Consider the following 15,545-nt stretch of genomic DNA (forward strand, 5'->3'; position numbering starts at 1 on the left):
ATAATGTAATCTTAAATCACTGATCCCACGTTCTGAGACCCGCATTCTGAGAAGATCAAAGACCCTTGTCATAAGCAAGGGTTTCATACTTCTCAAATACATTTCAACAATATCCATTGTACTGCGAATTATATATCATTGGATGGAAAATAGATAGATAATAGATTGTAAGGGATGGAGGAAACAATTTTAAACCAACTAAAGAAATCCTGCAATCTCCGTTGCAAGCATAGCATTACGCTTTGGCGAAAAGAGCTTTTCTTATCACATTAGTATCATCAGCTGAGTAAAAAAAAAGTTTTTGCTTTTTTTCAAAGCCACGACCAGTCAATAGATGCTTTTTTATAACAATAGCCATCATATTTGAGCATTAATTCATTACTTGGCGTGTTGCTTTTTGTCTCCATGTTCAAGATGCGACTTCCTTTTTCTTGTACTTTCTCGTAAGCTACTGCATTAAGACTCCCAAACTACGCTATCTAGATAGAACTAAGTTTCAATCTGATGTGTTTGTCTTGCTTTAGAAGTAAGAGGCTGTTAAACAATACCCAATTGGGTAGTTTCAGTCTACATCCGTACGGTTTGGGGTGGATTGTGCTGAACAAACCACATCCTCCAACGAAGTTTTGATGTCTCCTTGACCTCTCGGATGGGAGAAATGGCCTGTATAATATGGGTACAAATTGAAATCATATAATCTCCTCTTAAGTGGTAAATAATAGTTGTCCCAATATAGCATTTAACTTCCATTTAAAAGCGCCACAAAAGGCGCCACACCAGCTACTCCGAATCCGAATCGTGCTAAACGAACGCGCCATCTCAGAGCGCTGCACATTTCGCGTCCGTAAACAATATTATTCCCTTAATTAAACTGTGCCTGGTGACGAAACCGTTTAACGCGCTAACGATGCAACACGATAAAATGCGCGCCATCCAGTTACGCAACGCAACGGAACGGTTCACCAGCAGCATGTCGGTCACGTCGGCCCAGAACGATGATGCACGAAAGCGGAGGGGGGGGGGGTCGTACTGGGTTCACCCTCCGCCTGGAGATTGCCCTCCGGTCGACCGAAATATGGAACGCACAAGTTAACATGTATACCACTTCTCTAATTTGTGTGGCTTCTAAATCTACCAACGCGAAGAGGAGAGGACCGACAAAGCTTGGACCGACTTCGAGCGATTGTTTACGGCCTCGTGTTCCTTGCCGAAGTAACTCAACTCGCATCAGAACGAAAGAATTTCATTGCAGTTGTGGGGAGGTGGAAGCGATGCTATTTTGTCATCGATTTGGATGGCGGCGGCAAGTGGTTGATTAATAGCGAAAGAAAAGCGCCTGCTGTGTTGTTCGAGGTTCTTGCGTTACTAGGCACGCGGTTGGTGTGAGCTTTGGATCCTCCCGCCGCCGCCTTGTGTCAGTGTTGGATGATGGATGGATTTTTAAAACAAACGTTACTCGATACGCTATTTCGATCGATACGTTTTTTGGGTGTCTTTTTCTGTTGAATGTAGTTTTTTTTTAATCATCGGGAGTTAGAGCAAACAGTAATAGCCTCTCTACCTCTCCCAAAACTTAAGTTTGCGCTGTCGAAATATGGGTCGTATGGTTGGGTGGGCAATCGAAAATGCATTAACATAATGAGCCGTTTTTGTGTCGTCCAATACGGTGTGTGCTAACCACATTTTTCCATCTTCCCCCCATTCCAGACGGACAGTGAAATTGCGTGCGAGGAGGCGGCACGATTGACGGCCGACACACAGGAATATACATCGCCGGACGATGACGATGGAGGGTGCGAGTACCACGACATGCCGCCCCCACCGGACGGCGGGTAAGTGTCGCAGTTCGCGATTGCTTTAAACTTCGACCGAAAATCCTCCCGCTAATCGCTCGAAATTGCTTCCTTTTCCAGATACGGCTGGGTGATCGTATTCGCCTCGTTTATGTGCAACATGATCGTGGACGGCATCGCGTACACGTTCGGCGTGTTCCTGAACGAGTTCGTGGTGTACTTCGGCGAGGGCAAGGGTACGGTGGCCTGGGTGGGCAGCTTGCTCAGCGGTATGTACCTGAGCGCCGGTCCGGTTGTGTCCGCGCTGGCCAACAAGTACGGCTGCCGGGCGGTGTGTATCGCGGGCAGCATCATCTCCTGCGCGGCGTTTGCGCTCAGCACGCTCAGCACCTCCGTGACGATGCTGATGCTCACGTACGGCGTGATGGGTGGCATCGGGTTCGGGCTGATCTATCTGCCCGCGGTCGTGGCCGTCGGGTACTACTTCGAAACGAAGCGCTCGCTCGCGACCGGCATCGCCGTGTGCGGGTCCGGGTTCGGCACGTTCGCGTTCGCACCGCTCGCAAACATGCTGCTGGAAAACTTTGACTGGAAAAACTCCAACCTCATCCTGGCCGGGCTGATACTGAACTGTGCCGTGTTTGGGGCGATGATGCGGCCGCTCACCTACCCGAAGGAGGACAAGGTGAAACCGCTGATGCAGCGCATGTACGAGGAAAAGCGGCTGCAGATGGAGCGCGGCTCGATCGGTGGGTCGTACTTTATGGTTCAGCTGCCGGACGGCACGATGGAGAAAAGACTGAAGGCGCCGCTGAACGCGGACCCGGGCGTACACTCGAGCCTGGCGCTGGACCAGCTGGCCGCCCAGCAGGGCGGCATGCATCCGGTGGCGACCCTGCCCACCATTTCCGAGTTTAAGGCGCAGGAGCAGAACGGTAGCAGCGGCTCGTCGTCCGAGTCGAGCCAGATCGAGATGAAGAAACCGCTGAACAAGAAGCGCAACACCAACTCGGAGTCCGATGCCGCCGACTACGGGGCGGACAATATGCCCCGCAACGCCTCACAGCCTGCCTTTACCAGCCATCAGTCGGGTGAGTCCTTCCTTTCGCCGCCCGGACAGCAAGAAACACTAATGGGATGAATTTTCGTTTTTTTGGTTTATTTGTTTTTGTGTAGGCATGCCGAAGAATGGTTCCGTACCGACGTTCGATCGCGTCCGCAAACACTCGACCGGGGAGCGGTTCAAACCGTCGCTCGCCGCCATCAAGGCTAGCTCGCGGGGCGATGTTGGTAGCAACGGTGACGTACGTAAATCCATGCATCTCAGACTCTCGCGCGGCTCAGTCAATGGCAGCAAAAATAATAACGCTGAAGAATTCGTTAGTAGCCAATTTTTCTGTCCGTTTCTTTTTTGCTCTTTACTCTTTCCCAACTACAAAAAAACACCACGATTGGGGTCCGGAACCCCTATAAGTTCTCCATTTGGTTTTGTGTGCCCTTTCTCTCTATTTCTTACTGGTTAGCAGTTGTGTAAACTAGGTTCGGTATGATGCTGCCGTACACGGCGCGGTTTTAGTTTTTGGTTTTAATCTACTTAACACGGTGTGGACTATCTCTTCTAAAACCCTTATCCTACTATGTATTATGTATATAGAGAGCTGTAACACTTTTAATCTGTTTCCTATTAGGCGATCTATTTCTATTTTCCCATATTAATACCCCACCCCATTAACACCCAGTAGCGATATTTCTTGCAAACAACCAAAACCCGTAACCCGTCCTCCCACTAAAAACCAACCGTTGCTCTACAATGTATGTGCAAATTGGCGGCGCGTGCGCGTGTGTGTGAAGTAATTGCCTAAAATTAACGATAGCATGGAAAAAAGACGGTAGGGTGTATTAAGTTTTTTTTAACACCACTCGCTAATAACCCGTTCTGTGTATGCTCCTTGGAGAATGGACGACGGTAAATTTAGAACCGCTCTTGGACGGCAACCAAAAGACTAACAGGGCTGCTAGAAAGGATGCCGCCTAAGCTTTCTCGCGTACGTGTGTGAAATGGTTCTCACTCTGTGTTTGGCTAGCTAGCGGCGCTGTCTGGGGCTCTGGATGTTAAAAACAAAACCCAAACGTATACAGAGCGATTTGCGGACCAAAGGTGTAGCAAGTAGAGAAAACAAAAAAAAGGCATTCAGCGCTATTATCAGAGCTCACATTAACTTGACCACGTGGGAAGAGCTATCGTCATTCATTTCCTCGCATTGCATTACCTGAACTGCACATCATTTTGCACGCATTGCGCAGAGGGAATAGCCGGTCCATAGCGTAGAGCATTTCGATGGGACTTCCATTCATTTACAGGGTTTCCATGGGTTCTCATAGTTGAGGGACACTTCCTAGACTCTTTCTTATGGGAAGTGAGCTTCGCACAGGGTTTCGAACCATATAAAGGAATAGTTCAATCACTTACGGGGAATTATTTCAAATCTTTATGGGAATGTTGCACGCATGCTGTAGAAGTTTGCAATCATATAGGGATTCCCGACTGCAATCGACTAGGGGAATTTTGCAAGCATATGGAGCTATGGAGCTTTCATCAGACTGTGGGTGCCGCTGTAAATACATCAGAAATAATTTCGTTAATTTTACTACTTTATCATGTATAAAGGTGGCTCCGCAGCAGGATTTATTTAGTTTATCATATGTACATCGGAATGCCACACGAAAACAACTTCAAATGATGTTTTGAAGAAAACATCATCGATATCAATTCGAAGCTTTTTACAGCGGCACCCACAGTCTGATGACAGCTCCACAGTATGCTTGCAAAAGATCCCTAGTCGACTGCAACGCATGATTGCAAACTTCCATAGCATGCTTGCAACATTACCTTACCGATTTGCAACATTCCCCTAAGTGATTAAACTATACTTTTATATGTTTCCAAACCCTGTATGTTGGAAATTGAACTCTATTGCACCACTTTTGACCAGACTCCTTGGAAATTCCTATTGGATTTGTCCAAGAAGGGTGCTATAGACTCCAATTCCCATTGCAATAAGTTCATTTTACTTAGAAAAGAGTCAATAAGAAAGAGTCCCGCAGCCATGAGAACTCCTGGAACACTTTGTATGAGATCGCTGTTATTTGTTGCTTTTAGCTCATTTTTTTAGTAACTTGTCGGTAAATTATTCGGGTAGTACACACAAAATTTGCATCGTTTTGGCAAGCAAGTAGCTTATTGGCTTAATTTTTTTGGCACATTTATCTTTTTGCAATAGTTGTTGGTTGTAGCTTTGCTACATTAGAAGCTTCACTAGTTAGCAGTTGCTCATTTTTCGATTATCGCCTTAGTCCTGCTCCTGCCTTGCATCTACACACACACACACATTTCGTACACATTTCCCCTTCACATATCATTACGTTTAAAGTGAAATATTCTAACGATCCTTTTTGCCACCACTCACACATTGCTCACACATCCGATTGCACACACATACAGGATGATGGCAGCATGTTTACCTCAAAAGCCTCACTGAAGGCGGACCGGCCAGTAATGGTGCGTCCGCTGTCACGTAAGGACATCTTCTACTCCGGCTCCGTCACGAACCTGAAAGAGTTCCAGTCGCAAAAGTCGCTAACGAACTATCGCAATTCCGTCGTTTCGCTGACCAAGTTCGAGAAGGAGCACCGGAACGATGTGCGGGACGATGTGGAGAAGGGGCGGGAAGAGCGTAAGTTGTACAATTGCAGTGCGTGAGTGGATGGGTGCGGTGTTACATGTCTAACTTAACTTCTCTCTGCTTTCCGACAACCCACAACCCATCACGCGGTACAGAGTACGATCTTTGCCCGTGCCTGGCGCTGCCGGAATCGTTCAAGAATGCGATCGGTGCCATGATGGATGTGAGCTTGCTGCGCGATCCCGTCTTTATGATGATTGGCGTATCGAACATCTTCGGCATGGCCGGTCTGTACGTCCCCTTCGTGTACCTGGTCGATGCGGCTGTTCTGGATGTAAGCTGGTTCTTCGCGGATCGGTTGCAATGATCTTCAGCAAACTAACAGCCTACCCTCTCTCTCTCTCTCTTTCTGTGTTTAGGGAATTGAACAAAACTCTGCCTCCTTCCTTATCTCGATCATTGGTATTACGAACACGGTGGGCCGTATCGTGTGCGGTTACGTTGCTGACTTCCCGCAAGTGGACGCCCTGTTTCTGAACAACATCTGTCTAGTCATCTCCACCGTAGCGGTCGCACTGACGCCTTTCTGCCACACTTACGCCGCGTACGTGGCGATGGCGATCGCGTTCGGCATTGCTATCGGTAGGTATCGTCGTGGAGCGGTTTTTGCTCGACGATGGGCCCCAGCAATGCAAAAAAAAAGCGCACTTGCATTGACCCTTGTGTTTGTTTATCTCGCTTCAGCTGGCTACATTTCACTGACGTCAATTATTCTGGTCGATCTGCTCGGGCTGGACAAGCTTACGAATGCGTTCGGTTTGCTGATTCTGTTCCGTGGTGCCGCCACGATCGTCGGCTCACCGCTGGCCGGAGCCCTGTACGATGCCACCCAGTCCTACTCCATACCGTTCTTCGTTGCCGGCGGTCTGTTTGCCCTGTCGGCCATAACCAGCTTTGCGGCACCCGCCATGAAGAGGTAAGTGCAGCGATAGTGTAGCAGAAGGAGCAAGAGCATCACATTAATTGACCCCGTTTTTTTTTTTTCGGAATGTTTTAGATTCCGCAAGCCTTCGGAAGCACCCGTGCACGTCGAGGTGCTGACGCCGATCGACGAGGAACCGTCCGAAGATTTGGCGGACGATGATCAACCGATCACGATGGTACCAAAGATCATTCAAACCGCCCCCAGCCCGTCCACGGAGCAGCCCGTCACGTCGAATATCACCTCCACGACCACCATCAATGACGATCGCAAGCAGCCGCAGTCGAACGGTAGCGCAAAGGACACGGACAAGGAAGTGAGCCAGATGGAGTCCGTTCTGTAACCTGGACCGGTTTCCGGCAAAGGACACAGCGAAAGGGGCGAATGTTGCAGGTTGGAACAAACAGAGCGCGCGATGAAGACTGCCAGTGGTTGGGCGACGATAGTATCCCCGATAAGGATCATATTTACCATTCGTCGGTAGTCGGTACGCTGACTCACCCTCAGCCAGTTGCTTCACCTGCTTACACCAAAAGCAACCGTGGGCATCGAGCGTCGTGCAGATGACGGTGGGACGGGAAAGAGCGAGTGTTTTAGGCGAAGAGTGTAACCGTTATCAGCTCCAATGTTTCAACTAGCTAGTGTGTTAGGCTTATCTAGTTATATCGTATCGTGGAAAGATTTGTTTTGATTATGTTATTTTTAATTGAAACAAAACGAGTTTTTATCGCAACGTGGAAGTGTGAAGCAAAAAAACAAAAAAAAAAAGAAGGCAGAGTTAGAACGCAACAGAACGGAATTTGCAGTGCAAAGAAAAGCATGGTGTAAAAACACGACAAGAAAAAGCGAGAGAGAGAGAGAGAAACGTGAAATACTAGGTATGATAGGAACATAATCGAGAACAAAGCAAGAAAAAGAAAACATACAAAAAACAAAGATGAAACCTTTAGTGTCATAGTAAGTAGAGAACGAAAGAAGCGAATGAATGTGTTAGAATGTGTGCGTCGTGTGCAAAGCATATATAGGTGTAACAAAAACAAAAGAGGAAAAAACGCGACAAAGAGCCACATGTGTTAGTGGTATGACGCCAGTAGGACGGCCGTATGACTATTTTATTTTCCCGTTGTTTAAACGTTTGTTTTATTATTCCCTTCCCTCCCTCCCCCTACAAACTTACCCCACCCCACTCTTCACTTTATTAGTTAAACATTCGGTAGACAGCATGGTTGTTTTTGTTACGCGCGCAAGCCACTACGATCAGTGCGTGCGTGTGAGTGTTTGCGCGATCGTCGTACTTAGTTCTCAGTTAGGATCTGTTCTTTTAAGATTTCAAAGTCATATCCAAGCCATTTTGCTTAATGCTGTAAACAAACCATCCGGTACTCAGTACTTAGGCGTTTGTACGTACGCTTGAAGAAGCGTAGATAAATGGTAATAGCTCATATATACACACCCACACACGCAAGCCGATGTTGAACAAATCCACTACCACACTTTGCTTTTCCCAGTTAGTGGAAAGCCCGCTAAAACCGTTAGCAGCAGGTACGCCGGTAGGTAGTGTACGCTTAGGGGAAGTTTAAGGAAGACGAACGCCAGCCAACCTCTATTTACTAATGAAGCTCACCATACATCATACACCATACAAACATGCAGAGAGAGAAAGAGATATGTTGTAGATGACAGGAGTGTGGGCACAGGCACAATGGAAAGGGAAAAAGATGGAGAGTAAACTAAGAGATTGTACTAGGATGAGGAAAATGCAAGTAAAATGGAAACGCCAGCCAGCCAGCCACAACTCCTAACAAAGTCCTAATGAGGTGTAGCGTTGCAAAATGTGTAATAAAACAAAAAGCATACAAAAAAAACAACCCTCACACATATACGAAAGAGTATTAGCTTCTTATGAGTTGTACATACATAGGGATGAACGGAAATGGTGGAAAGAATCGTAGCATCTCGCGCTCAGTGGTGGTGTGCCGCCCGGGTGTTTTACGTTTAAGTCTAGTCGTAACAGGGCGCAATGCTGAGTCCTGCCTGTTGTTGCGTACGATACGGTGGCCATATTAGCTTACACAAGGCTGCAGGGAGAAGGGAAAAGGGGGAAGAAGGCTAGCACGCTAGCATATATTAGACGAAAGAAGGAGAGGAAAAAAAAACAAAAGAGCAAACAAACTATACATACGCATTGTGTACTCTAGGAATCAATAACAAGGAGACTTACAAATCGAAGGTGAATGTACGCACTAGTGGTGAAAATGGAAAGAGTGGGCCAACCGAACCAGTTGTTGTAGGCTGATATACACATCTAGTAGAACCAATGGTTGCTTAGCTGCTAACAAAAAGGAAGGCATGCATCCTTTCCTCAATAAAGCCGGTTTCTTTTCTCTCTTTCTCTCTCTCTCAAACATACACACACACACACACACACACTATACTATTATGTACTGCAACACTCCATCACACGTAACCGCCGGCCGATACATAAAAAAACGAGCTTTTGCTTCACCAACAAATCGAGCAGTTGCATTCTATATATACACAAACACAAAGGGAAAACCCCCCGAACGCTAACCAGCGTGGCACGGCTAGAATGAGGAAGGGATATGTTTTGTTTATTGTGGTGCGCTTAGAGCCGAAGGAAAGATCCCGATGGTTAAATGGGGTTTGAGCAGCAATCTTTTGAGTGATCGTGATCGTGGAAATCAAATCAGCGGGAGCGTTTTAAACTTTTTTGACTATTTCTTTTTTTTACTTATCACCACTAGAACTAAGACCTATGGTTAAGGAAAAAACTCTTTCGCGGGCACGCTAGCACTGAATGAAACGTGCGATCATATGTGCGTCAATATCTTCTTTTATTGGGAGCTTTCTCCTGTTGAAAATAACGAAACAACAGTGTGGGTGTGCCACTGTTTAAGCTAGAGTTACATATTTTAACATAATCTTCACTGCAAATCGTTCAAACTGTGGTATTGAGGGCTTCGATTCATCTTTAAATCTTGTAACAATTCCCACGATTAAATGGTTTTCAACGTTTCAAACAAAAATCGTTAACACTTCAAAACTTGAAACATATCAGAGTAATAACATGGTTGGTAAAATGCTCACACATCATTTTGGAAGGGGTGTTTACACCAAACAGTGAGGATGTCATTTTTGTACGCCCTAGTAATGGGTTTTCTCTAGCCATTTTTTACAATTGATAAGTATGTAACGTTAAAGTGATCCTACTCCCCAGATCACTTTTACCCGCTTGGCGTGTGGTAGCAGCGACAGTAAGCATACTGTTTCGATTCGGTTTTGTATGTTTTATCAAATTGTTTCAAAAATAAGCAAAAAGACTTTTCCATTTTCTCGCCGTCGCAAAAGATTGATGCTCAAACCGAACATACCGAACAGCCTGAAGCATGAGATCAGTCGACTTATTCTCTGTCGTTCGATAGTAAATTACAAGCCTATTTTCCTCGCCGAGGCTTTACCGGGGAAGCCAGTAGAAGTATGGGGGCGGGGAAGTAACACAACAAAACAAACAAAACAGTGTTAACTAAAAGGATATAAAGGAAGGAGGACACATTACTGTGTCTGCCAGGTGTTATGGTATGCCATGACGAACGCAGGAGAACAGACAAACAATGTTATTTGAAATAAAGTTGATTATAAATGCAAATGCCAAGCGGTCAAAATAATCGCTCGTGTTTGGTGTGTTGTGTTAAACGATGTGAAAGAAAAGAAAATTTAAATAATAACAAATAAACACTGATAGTATACAATAAAAACCGCAACATTATTATAAACTCTTGTCTGTTGAATTTCATCACAAGGGTTAACGGAAAGTTTGAAGAACGGTTGAAGAAATGAAAACCTGTGATGTTTGAGTAAAATGATTGCTGTGATCATTTCGTTCGTTTGCCCCGGCGATAGACCTGCTCGGAAGGTCAGTAAATAGGGCGCGAGCACTTTTGGGTGCAATGTTTACACACCCCACAACACACAGCTGATCGTGGCTGTATTTAAGGCACGACAGGATCTTTTAACCTTTCGCGATAAGATAATGCGCCACACAAGATATTTTATTGTTGTGTGCGTTAGTGATGGGTGGTAATCCGGAGCGGTGTCGTGAGACATGGGTACGAGCATGGATTTTCTTAAACTCAACCCCCATAACCCCCTCCTACACGATTATACCACCCACAGGGACTCCGACACTGACTCCAATTGAAAAGAAAGTCTCGAATCGTTTCGATTCCCGCAGACTACCCCATTTTACCCATCACTAGTGTACAAGCTGTTGGCAGTTGGTGCAGGTTCGAGGTATTTTGCGTTCTGCTTCGGACGTGCAAAGTGTTTTATGATCATGTTTTGCCACCCGCCGGCGAGCCGTACGGTAGAATTAACCTAGTTCTCGCTGGGAACAGAATTGAAACGAACCGTTGTGCAAAATGTCCCCGGCGTCGACAGTTTCCGAACTTTGTTGATGCATTTTTTTATTTACTGTAGCCCGGGAACTGGAGGGCTTTGACCTTTTCCTCCCAACACTTCGATTCGATTATGCGCACATGCGTTGTTTTTGCTATTTGCTATTTTTCTTTTCCCTTGAATCCACTCCACTCCACTCATGGCCAACTTGTTGCCGCTGGAACGGCTCGCTGCTCTAGCTGAGCGTGAAAGTGCAGCACCAAGCAGATCGAAGCCGGCCACGAAACTGTGGCCGGAGATGATGACGATCGCACATTTGCAGGTCGCGCATCGAACGCATCGGCCTCAGGTAGCGTAGGTGACGTACGGACTTTCCAGGATTGAATCGGCCGGGGGGAGCAAAAAAGGAACAACTCAAACGTTCTCTAGTGTAGCTACGGCTGGCCGAAAGCCACACCAGCGATGGCAAAGCAGACAAATAACAACACGAACACAACCGTAACAACCACAAAAACGTAACGGACTGAGAAGCGCAAAGTGAACGTGTCGAAATTTATTGCGTCGAATTTTTATGGCTCCATCACAGGCGGCTAAACCAACCCTTCTTACGACCTAGGTAAGTTGTTTGTTGAAAGCAGAAACGAAACCAACCAACAAAAAAATCCTTTAAAATCTGACTCCTGCTGAACCCTGCCAGCCCTCAACACATCGCCCTACCTCCCTATCTTAGCGAGCGTTTCCTTCGCGTGAGATGAAGTTGCTTCAAAACAGGAGATAAAAGTGAACAGGCAACAACAACAAAAAAAAACTATCGCCTTCCTCTTCGCCTTCCATTACACGACGGAACTGCTTCACCACACTCGTAGATCAAAACGGTTTGCAAAAAATAAACCGCTTTTCGCGTACCGGTCCCAAGTCATGGCCGGTCATGAACGGACACTGTCATGGCGGCGTTACGTAACACCAACCGGGCCAATTCAGGCTTTGGGAGTTCACTACACACAGCCACACACACACGCTCTGGAGGTAGAGATTGTTTTACTATTGATTTACTTTTGCTATAAAAAAATACCACCAACCTTGCACAGGTTTTTGGAATGGGCCGGAACGAACATCGCAAACCTAATGACCGGTGGTGGATTGGGGCGAATTGGCGAATTGGTTCAGCCTTTTCCGCCGCGCTCGTTCCCAACCTGATCGATGATGGTGGTGCCGATCTGCTGCGCCCCATTGATTGGAGGTGCACGCTGCGTGCAAGCAAACGAGGATAACCGCTAATAACTGTTGCAAACTGAGGCGCATTATCTTGACGAGGACGTACACATTTTGGCACACCTTCACCAAATTTAAGCGATGACGTTGAGCTAGCCTACGACCGGGCACGACTTTTGCTTTTTCGGGCCGCGTTGGGCGTGTAACGAACGTGCAGGTTAATTAGAAGAAGTAAAGTGATCGTAGAGAGTATCGTTGAGCGTGATCATGACATGTCAATAAGTCAATGCAGTTCAATTGTGTTAAATCATTTATAGGAGCATATTCCAGCAGGTCTTTTTTCTTTGCACTTGATTGCAAATCGATTCAGGTTTCGAATAATAAAAAGTCAGTTAGTACTACAAAACAGAATCTGACCAAATGAAATTAATCATAATATTTAGTACATTCCAGTACAATTAGAAGTGCAGGGACAACTTTATTCGTACTATTTTTTTTTGTTTAGACGTTTATGTGTTAAACTGCTTTTTGTTTTCAGCTATTTATTTATTACAAGGTTTCCAAATACTCAAGGTAGAATATTCAAATAATTTGTACTAACAACAACTAGATATATTTTATATACTCTTCCAAAGAAAATCGTAGATTAAACTGAAAGTTTTGCGATCTTCACTCGAGGACTAGAAAATGGTTTAACTTATGTTTAAAACCACTTTTTTTAAACTTTTTTATCGTAAAACTACTTCTAGACGACCAAATTTTGTACCGTGAAAAATGTTCTGGGAGCTCTTTATTCTAAAGTAATGTAGTTTTAGGCCAAAATTAGGGGCAACCGTGATTGTCGCGGATTTGTGAGTTTTTCACAGATGCTTAGGGCTCGCGATTTGCGATGAAACTATTGAAGTTAGCCATACTTTTGTGCTAAAATTTAAACGGTTTCACAGATGAAAAGTGTCACCAAAATTCTTCGCTGAAGATTTTGTGGATCGTTTAGAAGCAGTGTAATTTTTAAATATCTTCATTTCTACTTTACATTTATAATATTTTAGTTTTTAGAACAAGTATTATCAGCTAATGAGAAATGTTGAAAAAGGGTCTTGTTTTAGTACATACTACAAAAATCAAAACAATTGCCATTTATACTATTGAAATAAACCTCCAGTTAAATTTTCTGTAGAATCAAAGAATCACAAATCAATTTTAGTGCATATTTGCATGTTTGTGTTTGTTTGAGCAAAAGGCAACAGGAAAAGCTAGCTTAATTTGGCAAAAAAAAACTTGCAGATAGTAAATCTAGACTGTTTGCCAGAAGATAGCTCATATTGGCAGACTAAATAACAATGCTCGCATAATCAATTGGCAAACGAAGACCACTCCAAGCAATTTAGCAGTGCTTGATAAGTGAAATCAGAGACCGAATATAACACAGAGCCGCAAATCCGAACCAAAGCGATTGTAACACGAACAAGCCTCCCACAAATTACAAGTTTCTTCAAGGAAGTCTCAATTCCACCCAACAGAATCATCTCGCTCTGTCCGTGTGCTTTGAGCTGACATCGCCACAGATTAGTAATCGACGTACGATCAGCGTGGTAAACATATTTTGCCGTTCGTGCGGCTTCTTATCTGTCCGTTCTAATACACCGTACCATGATCATCCCGTGCCTGTGTTTGTATGGTGCCGATCGGTGTTGTTTATTTATGATTTCCTTCCATCACCGAGCATCCCCGGACTGGTGATAAGATTGCTGGCAGAGACGGCTAACCTACTCGTGTCCACTCGTTATTAGACCGCGCGGAATGATTCCATCCAACGTTTAAGCGCCTCAGCGCTTCATTTTTGGACTCACTCGGTCTTCACCGGTTCACTTCCGCCACGGTCCGATTCGAACGGGAAGCTTCGACCGAATTCATTAGAACGATCGTGCACATTGCGGCATCTCGCCGGAGGGGAGATAATGCCGCCAGGATGCCAGCACAGAACGCATAAGAAAGGCTGGTGGTGCTGGTCAGCTGACCCGATTCGTCGATGCGGAAAGATCGCCCCGGTTAGTGATAATGGGCAGATAGTTCCGAATCGGACGGCGTTAGGCAAGGTGCCCGTTATCGCCCCAAAGGAGTAGTGTGGTCCGTTTTGTCCGTTTGACAATGCAATGGGTGGATGATCTAGCGTGTGCGCCACAGTAACCGCGCACTGGCAGCGTTGTCCGTTCCGTTTGTTTGTGCAACTGAGCTGATGTTGATGATGGTGAGACCTCCCCCTGAGCGGACGATGGAGTTTACAAGCGGGGTGTATTTCCTTGGCCGGTCGCTAGGTATTTTACTTTCATTTTTGTTTGCTTTCCCTGCCCATAAATCATAACACAGGTGGTGCAGGAGATACAGGACGGCCACAGGACGGCGCTAGTGACGTACGGGCCCGTCCGTGCTATCAGCAGGCTGCTTTTATGAACTTGACATAGACGGTTGGCAATGATGTGGAGATCAAGATCTTTGTGTCCCGCAATCTCGTCCGCTAATTAGTTGCAGTTTAACTGGCGCGACACGTTGTCACACGCCATTGGCAGGGTGTGCGATTGTATAAAAAAGCTTTCAGTACTACGTCTGTTAGTAGTGCGGAATCATTTTCTTCGTTTTTCCTCCCATTCCTTTGTTACGAGCGAAGACTGAGCTATAACGATGTAGTCGGCCAAGGCCAGTCTTAGCTAGTGATGAGAACGATCTGCGATTAATTGGTAAACCCATAGTAGGGCAGTCGGTTCTACGCAACAGGATGCTCGATCTATTTCAATGACCCAAGACGGGCATGCTGTGAGGAATTATAAATTAAGAGTAAGACAAAACAAAATAATACTTCGAGTGCAATATACGATCATGCGATCCTATAATACTATAGAATATAAAAATCGCTATATTTATTCAATAATATTATACTTATTAGTCAGAGCAGAAATGCTTCTAACTCAATTAATGAATCTTTGACCAAAGTAACAGAAAAACGTTGGACAAATATCATGTCAGGAATACATGTATAAAATCTCTGAAATTAATGTGTTTAGCACAGTTTTGTTATCTCGATTAAAGCATGTGATGTCTTTCAAACTTTACAGGGTTGCCCACGATTTATTGGTTGGTTACCATCAATAATTGGCAGGTTCCCATATTTTTGGTCGTTTCCCAAATTTTTTTTGGTCCAATTGTATTTCTATGCAATCGGAAAATACCAATAAATTATGGGATCGAACCAAAAATCTATGGGATACGATAAAAAATCGTGGGAACGCACCAAAAAATAATGGGAACTGACCAATAAATCGTGGGGAAGCCCTGTATGATGCAATAGTAATTCCTTTTTCAACGTATGAATTATGGAATTACTGCGATGTTGTTTTTGCCAAATAATTATTTGACTAGATTTCGTGCTGTAGCTCTTAGCATGACGCTCATGGAGCACGCGAT

General features: G+C 45.1%; 1 protein-coding gene across 15 annotated transcripts in view; it reads left to right on the forward strand.

Moving 5' to 3' along the window:
* LOC121602163 (monocarboxylate transporter 14-like) overlaps positions 1–10,141 on the forward strand; it is a 34,061-nt gene extending 23,920 nt beyond the window's left edge. For 14 of the 15 annotated variants that reach the window (XM_041930924.1, XM_041930928.1, XM_041930938.1 and 11 more), the window contains 8 exons: positions 1,708–1,832; positions 1,914–2,884; positions 2,970–3,172; positions 5,296–5,527; positions 5,632–5,810; positions 5,896–6,118; positions 6,221–6,452; positions 6,534–10,141. In XM_041930924.1, the coding sequence (XP_041786858.1) occupies positions 1,708–1,832; positions 1,914–2,884; positions 2,970–3,172; positions 5,296–5,527; positions 5,632–5,810; positions 5,896–6,118; positions 6,221–6,452; positions 6,534–6,801 (2,433 nt within the window). In that variant the 3' untranslated portion in view covers positions 6,802–10,141. The remainder of the gene's footprint in view (positions 1–1,707; positions 1,833–1,913; positions 2,885–2,969; positions 3,173–5,295; positions 5,528–5,631; positions 5,811–5,895; positions 6,119–6,220; positions 6,453–6,533) is intronic. The other variant, XM_041930940.1, reaches the window with a different exon arrangement.
* The last annotated feature ends 5,404 nt before the right edge of the window (positions 10,142–15,545 follow it).

The sequence above is a fragment of the Anopheles merus genome, chromosome 2R (genome assembly GCF_017562075.2).
Source record: "Anopheles merus strain MAF chromosome 2R, AmerM5.1, whole genome shotgun sequence".
NCBI lineage: Eukaryota > Metazoa > Arthropoda > Insecta > Diptera > Culicidae > Anopheles > Anopheles merus.